Genomic DNA, 9,383 nt, shown 5'->3' with positions numbered 1-9,383 from the left:
AAACAGATTTTATAAGTCATGGCAATAAACTGTAAGCCTTTTAAAGACGTAGAGAGCAATATACGACTTTAGGGCGTGATCCTTCTCTTTTATTCCCGCTGTTGTAAAATTGAAAATGTCCTGGAAAATGATTGTTGAAAAAGAGTGGGAACCCTGATTAAGTACTTGTAATTAGATTGTTACATTTTAAAATACTCTTAATCAGACTAAATTTACTTTTAATTGATTACATATTACTCTTATATAAGTATTACTCATGTTACTCTATAATCATTTTCATGTTTTAAAATTTCCTTTCTGAAAAAGCATATTGCTTACATGTGACATATTGCACACACAGACCAGCCACTTGATTCACTGATTCATTTGTGCTCCGATGCTTCATGAAGCAGTGTTTTGAAATCGGACATCACTAAGTCGTTATCTTGTTTTTTTTGGCACTCCAAAAATATTCTCGTCACTTTATAATATTAATATTGATCCACTGTACTCACATGAACTGATTTAAATATGTTTTTAGTACATTAATGGATCTTGAGAGAGGAAATGTCATTGCTCCCTATGCAGGCCTCACTGAGTCATCGGATTTCAACAAAAATATCTTAATTTGTGTTCCAAAGATGAACGAAGGTCTTACGGGTGTAAAACGGCATGAGGGTGAGTAATAAATTACGTTATTTTCATTTTTGGGTGAACTAACCCTTTAATTTACAATCAGTAACTACAATATGTAAATAATCTACCCAGCAGCACTAACCCTCCCTAACTAATACAAAACTGCAGAAAATGTGCAAAAATAAAAACTCTGCAATTCCATTACATACTAATTATTTATTGTTTTATTATTATTATTATTAATATTTTATTTAATTTACAGAAATAAATATTCAAGTACATTTTGAAGACGGAAGATTTCAAGGTTACACAAACCGGAAGTTTGGGAGTTGGGGGCGGTGTTAAGCCTAATTGTTTATGTGTGATCGTCTAGCCCGTCACGCTAAACAGCTGACTGCTCAGCTCATTTTTAACAGATTTTGGACAGCTTTATTGAATTGTAATGCTCGGAGCAGAGCGATCTACTCTATCGGAACTAGCGAAAATGACCGCCGCGAGTCAAGCAGAGAGGACTGTGCTGGTGAGAGATTAATTTGTGTTTAATAAATGTACCAGAGGCATCACAGACATTACTGATTTGATTATGAACAGTCATTTTCAGATGCAAATTTCAGGTGCGTTGCCGTTTCAGATGTGTATGTTTCTTTGCGGAGCAGACAGAGCTCGTTGGTGAAATTGTGCAGCGCATCTGGTGGGACAAAGTTCAAATGCATCCCAGTGTGAATGCTTAAACAATTAAACAGTGATTTGTTCTGTCTTATCATTGCTCTGTTCAGAATGTATTGATGCTGCTTCTGACCACTGGTTCCCCCAGTAATGCAACACACCGATCGATTTTGCAGCAGATTTAAAGTGATAGTTCGTTCAGAAATGATTTACAAATCTTTTTTTTTTTTTTTTTTGCTTAAAAATGTTAGAACAGGAGTTTCAGTCACCATTGACTTTCACTGTATAGAAATAAAAGTATGCAGTGAAAGTGAAGGATGACTGAGAGTTTTAGTCTCCACCACATCTCCATTTTGAGTTCCACAAAACAAAGAGTCATGTTCATTTTTAGTGAACAAAGTCTTTAAGGCAAGTTGATGTGCTTTTAGGAGGAGGAATTTAATTGGCTGCTGAAAGAGGAGGTGCATGCAGTGCTGAAACAGCTGCAGGACATTTTGAAGGTATCTTTAGATACTTGATAAATAGCTTATGATAAATGAATTCTGTATTATTGTGCAAAAGAAAAGTGCATTAATAAGAGTGTTTGTGTGATTTCACTAAAGGAGGCATCAAGGCGTTTTTCAGTGCCATCACCAGGTCTGGAAGGACAACTGAAACAAGAGAACTTCATTCTGGGCAGCTCAACGTAAGATCCATGTGACGACTCAGTTTGGATAATGTTAGATTTAAAGACTACAGTAATCTATGATTTTTGTTGTTACAGTTTTATGGGAATGTGTACAGTGCTTCATTATAGAAATACATTTATCATTTTTATTTCATTAGGATGGACCAGGTTAAAGGAGTCTTGACGCTACAAGGAGAAGCTCTGACTCAGGCTGTAAGTATGTTTCACAACATCAGAGAAATGAAATAGCAGCTTTCAGCAGGAATGGCGCTGGTTTGCTTCTGGTACACTAACTGGAGTTTATAAAATATATGATACTAAATTCATCAAAACAACTTGATGTCAACCAGTGGAATTGCAAAGACACTTGCAGTGCAGTTTAGTTCATTATCTCAGCTCAATTATAGGCAGAATTATTTATATTTTATATATAATTATTTTTTTGTTTTTCTTTGCAGGATATTAATATCAAAGTCACTAAAAGCAGTCAAGTCATGCATTTTGCATTCCGAGATGATAAACAGTGGAAACTGCAGCAGGTAATGTTTCTTTCTCCCTTGAACATTATCTGTTATGGAGTGGTTTGATATTATTCTCTCATAAAAATAGCTGTTAAAATGATCATTCTGCCCCTCCTCAGATCCAGGATGCCCGAAACCATGTGAATCAGGCCTTGCAGTTGCTAAGCAGCCGTGACGAGAGTTATCACTTTAAAACTGGGGCGGAGGTCAATAAGGTTTGTTTTTCACCTGTAAAAACATCTAGCTGTTAAATTTGCTGGTCGCAAATATTTGCATGTTGTTGCGCAGGAACCAGATTCACAAAAATCTTCTTAGGAAAGAAGACATTTCTTAAAATAAATACTTAGCAAGTTTAAAAATTCATAGTTTTTCTTTACTTAAGATGGCCATCATTCTGTGCTGCCTGCAGATTACCATGCTTAATTAGCTTAATTAGTTAACATGTTTTTTAATACCCCATGTATTTTAAATAGCTACTTTTAAGATGTAGCGCTCCGTCTTTCTTGCGACCTGTATCTGTCTATGTGCTGCTAATGAATATGTTGTGCTGAATGCTGCCGAGAAATGTTGTATTCATAAGATCTTATTGGACTTTTTGTAGAGTTGGTACTAAATTTCAAATTCATCAAAAGTCAGGGTAGACACCATATTAAATTGAATTTAACACTGATGAAAATGAGGCTGTGAGGGATAGACTTGCAGTATTTATAATGGTGTACACAGAATAAAGGTCCTAGATCACATCATTTTCATAACTCACAACCTTCAAATCTACTGAAGTTGTCTACAGACAATGTTTCATCAAGATTGAACCCCCACTGGGTTAAATGACAGTACAAACCATTGAATGAACTGTACTTCTATCCCTCACAGCCTTGTTTTCATTCCTGTTAAAAAAAAAAACAATTCTTCATGAATATATTATCTTTTAGAACAACGCAACAAAGGGGGTGAGGCCATGTTGGGCTGCTTTAGAGAGAAGGAAGAGTGTTGTTGCCATGCCGTCATTTTACACCAGACTGCTTCATAAACGAGGGTCAATTCAACGCTGGATTTGCAAAAAAGATTAACATGACGGCACATGATAGTCGATGAATTGAATCAACTCCACAGCAACTACATAAATTTATCCACTAACCATTCAGAAATGTCCAGTTGTATTCTAAAAGATGTAACTTCTTCCTGAGTTTATCCATCAGTGTCCGACTCCATTTGCCAAGCTATAATAAATAATCTGTGGGGTATTTTGAGCTGAAACTTCACAGACACATTCTGGAGACACCAGAGACTTACAGTGCCCTCCACAATTATTGGCACCCTTAGTAAATATGAGCAAAGGTGCTGTGAAAATAAATCTGCATTGTTTATCCTTTTGATCTTTAATTCATAAAATTCACAAAAATCTAACCTTTCATTGAAGGAAAAGAATTGAAAGTGGGGGAAAATTCACATTATGAAATAAAAGTTTTTCTCCAAAACACGTTGGCCACAATTATTGGCACCCTTTTATTCAATACTTTTTGCAACATCCTTTTCTCAAGATAACAGCTCTGAGTCTTCACCTATAAAGCCTGATGAGTTTGGAGAACACCTGAAAAGAGATCAGAGACCATTCCTTCATGCAGAATCTCTCCAGATCCTTCAGATTCCCAAATTCTCCATGTTGGTGCTGCTTCTCTTCAGTTCACTCCACTCATCTTCTTTAGGGTTCAGGTCAGAGGACTGGGATGGCCATGGCAGAAGCTTCATTTTGTGCTCAGAGACACATTTTTGTGTTGGTTTTGATGTTTGTTTTGGATCATTGTCCTGATGGAAGATCCAACCACGGCCCAATATTGGATTTCTAGCAGAAGCGGTCAGGTTTTGATTTTTTTTATCTTTTTATCTGTTGGTGTTTGATAGAATCCATGATACCATGTATCTGAACAAGATGTCCAGGACCTCCAGCAGAAAAATAGGCCCACAACATTACAGATCCAGCAGTAGATTTAACCGTGGGCATGGGGTACTTTTTATCCATGTGTGCACCAAACCCATCTGGTGGGTTTGCTGCCAAAAAGCTCTTTTTTTTTTTTAGTTTCATCTGACCATAGAAGCCGGTCCCGTTTGAAGTTTTAGTCGTGTCTGACAACTGAATATGCTGGAGATTGTTTCTGGATGAGAGCAGAGGATTTTTCTTGAAACCCTCCGGAACAACTTTTGGGGATGTAGGTGATTTTGATCTTTTTTTTTTTTTTTTTTTATGCTTTCTGAGACTCAAGACTTAACTAATCTCTGCAGTTCTCCAGCTGTGATCCTTGGAGAGTCTTTGGCCACTCAAACTCTCCTCCACACCATGCATTAGGATGATTTAGACACATGTCCTCTTCCGGGCAGATTTGTAACATCTTTAGTTGATTGAAACTTCTTAATTATTGCCCTGATAGTGGAAATGGGGATTTTCAATGCTTTAGCTATTTTCTTACAGCCACTTTCTATTTTGTGAAGCTCAACAATCTTTTGCTGCACATCAGAACTATATTCTTTGGTTTTACTCATTGTGATGAATGATTAAGGGAATTTGACCTTTGCGTTTCCTCATGTTTATTCTCCTGTGGAACAGGAAGTCATGGCTGGACAATTTCATGTTCATAATCACCCTGGTGTGCTAAAAAACATAAATATGAATGGGAATATACTTCAGAGATATTTTACTCATAAGAATTTCTAGGGGTGCCAATAATCGTGGCCAACGTGTATTGGAGAAAAAAAATTTTTTTCATAATGTGAGTTTCCCCCCACTTTCAATTCTTTTACTTCAATAAAAGGTTAGAATTTTGTGAATTTTTTGAATGAAAGATCAAAAGGATAAACAATGCAGATGTATTTTCACAGCTGTCTTTGCTCATATTTACTAAGGGTGCCAATAATTGTGGAGGGCACTGTATATTACATCTTGTGAATTAGAAGAAAATAGCAGTTAAAATTAAGAACATCATTATTCTTTCTTGAATCTGGCCTCTGGTATCCTTCTTGTGTACTTGTTATTTGCATAACTGAGCTTTGCCATGAGTATGTTTAAAGCTGTTGTGCGCTACAGGTTATTCAGGAATAGGAACATTGTTTCCTCACAAACAGTCTTATCGTTTTCACTGGTATTGTATGTGAAGTAAGATTGCACTTGGCATCATTTGTGTTACAGCTCATGGATGCAATAATGCTTCAGTTGACCCGAGCCCGTAACCGACTCACGACCCCGGCCAGCATGACTCTTCCTGAGCTCGCAGCCAGTGGCCTAATGGTTAGTATGTGGATCTTCACTAGATCTAAAATGTGGATTCTCCATGTGCTGTTATGAATATTTCTCCTGTTCTTTCCAGAAAATGTTCACACCTCCAATGCCTGGGGATGTGATGGTGAACTTCTATATCAATCTCAGTAAACTCTGTCTGACCGTCTATCAACTACATGTGCTGCAGCCTAACACTACTAAGGTATCAAGCCATTTAAAAATCAAGAAAACACTTAGTTTGCATGGCTTTACAGTCAAGCTTAACATGAATGTGTCTGTTTTAAAATGCATAATTATTGTTTTCTGTTAGAACTTCAAACCAGCAGGAAGTTCAGTACTGCATAATCCAGGAGCAATGTTGTAAGTGATCATCATCACATTTCCTGTTTTCATGCTGCGACAGCAGCCAGTCTCATACAGTATCATAATGTCATTCTGCTCATTCTGTCTGTTTGATGAAGGTTTTGTATCATTTCATATTATTTTATTTTCTCCTCAAGCGAATACAACAACACCAAGTTTGAGGTGAGCCACGTCCATAAGGTGGAGTGTGTAGTGCCGTGGCTGAATGACACTCTGGTGTTTTTCACCATTTCCCTGCAGCTCTGTCAGCAGCTCAAAGATAAGGTGGGTGTGGCCTGTTGATATGGTAACATATGATCTCACCTGCACTGTCACCGTCATAACTGAAGAACATTGCATGGTAACAGATTGACATCAGAAGGTTATCAGGGAGACTTCAGTTCAGAATTAGGCCTGAACGATTATGGTAAAAATTGTTGATAATCACCCTGATATTGTAATCACTAATCTGTTAATATTAATATTATTATTTGCTGTTATTACTTTTACTATTAATTTTGACTAATAGAATTACTAGGATCATTTTTCAAAATTACCAACAATGATTTTCAAGCTTGTTTTTGAGTGAAATGTGTCTTAGCACTCTTTAGTATGCCAGTCAACATAAAAGTTAAACATTCACAACCATTTAGAAGTTTGGGGTCAGAAAAATACAGTAAAAACAGTGTGAAATATTATTACAATTTAAAATGTGTTTTTCATTTGAATACATTTTAAAATGTAATTTATTCCTGTGATGGCAAAACTGAATTGTCAGCAGCCCAAAGAACAGCAATTATTTGAAATAGAAATCTTTTGTAACACAAGTCTTTTACTGAACCGTTTGCTGAAGTTTAATGTATCCTTGCTTAAAAAAATCGTACTGACACCAAACTTTGAACAGTAGAGTAAAATGTGGATCAGACCAGTTAAAACTCAACAGCTGTTGTTAATGATTGGCCTGAGATTCACCATTGAAGTTGACGTGTCAGATTGATTATAATGCTCGACCAGTGCAAAAAGCAAAGCAAAAAAATTTAACACAACGGGAGCAGATCTGAATGGAATGCTGTAATCAACAGTATTGAGGGTAACGCATTATAAGTAACTTGAGTTACGTAATCAGATTACTTTTTTCAAGTTACTAGTAAAGTAACGTTACGTTTTCAAATAAGTAACGCAAGTTACTTTGTTTTCCATGTATTGACTGACACTTCTCCTGTCCCCCATGTTGAGAGAAATCGGGAGTATTGGTGCGTTCAAGTCATGTCGGAAAGATCGTATTTACGAGCTGAACGCACATGAACGTAAATTCGAGTGAGAAGTTCGTCTTTTTTTTTCTTTTTCTTTTTTTAAGCCCTGATCTGTACGAGTTGGGGGCGTGTCAGTGAGAAACATGGCAGAGTACCACAATATTATAGGTATTTAGCGTTGACATTAGACAGACTTTTCTATTTACAACGAAGTAAGCTTAATGCCTGCACAAAATATGGTAGCATTATAATATGTAACGATAAGGTTTACAGTGGCTTCATAAATTAATTAAAAATATAAAAAAGCTAAACTCAACTGATGCACATTCTTTGTTCTTCATATTCTATAAGTAGAAGTGCTGTATTTTTGTCTAATTAATTTAGATAAGGCACACCGCCATCTTACAACAACAAAAGTGACTTGAACGCACCTGCCGTCGTAAACACGACTTCCCACCTTGTACATTCTAACTTCCTAGGAGGCATTTTGTGTAAACATGACTAGTTTTAGACTAAATGTGACAATATTTACTTTTGTCCTGCGTCCTATTCTTCTGTATTCCAGAATGGCAGCATTTGAGCATGAATTTGCATTTCCTCCAGCCTGAGGCTTATTCGTTTCACTTTTGGTGTAAAAGGGCCTTTACATTTGCCCAAAATAGAACTTTTTTTTTTTGTTATAAACACAAACAAACAGCTCAGGTGACAAAAAGTAACAAAAGTAAATATAACGCATTACTTTCTGTAAAAAGTAACTAAGCTACTTTTTTTAGGGAGTAACGCAATATCGTAATGCTCGATGAGATGCGACAACGGTCACATCTGGTGTAGACAAGGTGTTACTTTTAAAAGTAACTTTCCCCAACACTTATCTAATGTTCATTTCTATCCTTTTTTTTATTTGCAGATTTCCGTCTTCTCTAGTTTCTGGAACTACAGACCATTTTAAGCTACATCTGACCAAAACTCTACAGTGAATGATAATAAAAATGACATAATTATGATCTAGAATGCACTAGGAACAAAAAAAATTCTGTGAACAAGTTCCATGAGATCTATTGTGACTTTACTATATGACCAATGTATTCATTGTGTGCTTCTCGTTCAGCAGAGGTAGTGAGCATAGTTTATGGACTGAATGCGTTCATTTGAAACAGGCTCTTCAGATGAAGGAATTCAGTGATGTGTGTGTTGTTGTTGTTTTTTTGTGTTTGTGTTTATGCAGTATTTGTCATTGCCAGTGTTGACTATTTGTCAGTAATCTTGCCTATATTGAAGCTAACCTCATCTAACGTGTTTAAGTTTAGACAATACACAATGCTTACATTCTTATATCACAAAGACTGTGAAATATTCCAGTTCATTTCTTGTTGAGAGATCTCTTCAAACTCATTTTACCAGTGTTTATTCCTTTTAATCCAGGGGCTTTAACACTTGAACATTATTTATCTAATACCAGGGACTATCATCAATGCAGCAAGATAATAGCATTGAAACCATTATCATAAGCTTATAAATGTGCATAAATGACCAACAGTATATTTGCCACTGTGACTCAACTGTGGCATGATTATATCAACACTAAATGACCGATAACGTTGAATGATGTCAGGGCTTCATTTCCCGTCATTCCATTAAAACTACACACATTCCTGAGGATGGCTGATTAGAGCGAAGTTCAGCAGTTCATGATTAAAAAAGAATATTACGTTGATCCAGGGTTTGTGATCATTACAGAAAGGGTTTCTCTGTGTTAGTAGTTCATTTACTCTATTGTCAGTCTTGTTTATTTATTGCCACATTTTTATTTATTTCATGTTAAATGCACTTAATTTGTGTCCTTATTGATTTCACGCATGACAATTTGAATATTGCTCAAGTAAAACTGAAGCTATTTTAATGTATATTTCACGCTTAATATGGAATATTTTATGCAATAAACATACTTTGTGAACATTACCTTGTTCTTGTCCCATTTCTCAAAAAGTTTTAAACTGAATTAACTGACCAATGCTATTGTTGAAAAGGATTTTTATGTAGGCAAAGGA

At 36.0% G+C, this 9,383-nt stretch overlaps 1 protein-coding gene across 1 annotated transcript; it reads left to right on the top strand.

The window, feature by feature from the left end:
• Positions 1 to 926: 926 nt before the first annotated feature.
• Positions 927 to 9,294, top strand: rogdi (rogdi atypical leucine zipper). The gene is made up of 11 exons (XM_048195793.1): positions 927 to 1,135; positions 1,710 to 1,781; positions 1,884 to 1,966; positions 2,107 to 2,161; positions 2,407 to 2,487; positions 2,589 to 2,684; positions 5,651 to 5,749; positions 5,829 to 5,942; positions 6,051 to 6,100; positions 6,241 to 6,367; positions 8,243 to 9,294. Exons 1-11 carry the CDS (start codon positions 1,058 to 1,060, stop codon positions 8,282 to 8,284), a joined length of 897 nt encoding a protein of 298 aa, XP_048051750.1. The 5' UTR covers positions 927 to 1,057; the 3' UTR covers positions 8,285 to 9,294.
• The last annotated feature ends 89 nt before the right edge of the window (positions 9,295 to 9,383 follow it).

This window comes from Megalobrama amblycephala, linkage group LG1, assembly GCF_018812025.1.
Source record: "Megalobrama amblycephala isolate DHTTF-2021 linkage group LG1, ASM1881202v1, whole genome shotgun sequence".
Classification (NCBI taxonomy): Eukaryota; Metazoa; Chordata; class Actinopteri; order Cypriniformes; family Xenocyprididae; genus Megalobrama; species Megalobrama amblycephala.
Note: the sequence above shows the minus strand (reverse complement) of the source record. Positions and strands in the feature narration are given on the sequence as shown.

Coding starts and splice junctions, on each gene's coding strand:
- rogdi (XM_048195793.1), top strand. CDS start 1,058: ATGCTCGGAGCAGAGCGATCTACTCTATCGGAACTAGCGAAAATGACC. Junction 1,136..1,709: donor AAGCAGAGAGGACTGTGCTG/GTGAGAGATTAA, acceptor ATGTGCTTTTAG/GAGGAGGAATTTAATTGGCT. Junction 6,101..6,240: donor CATAATCCAGGAGCAATGTT/GTAAGTGATCAT, acceptor TTTCTCCTCAAG/CGAATACAACAACACCAAGT.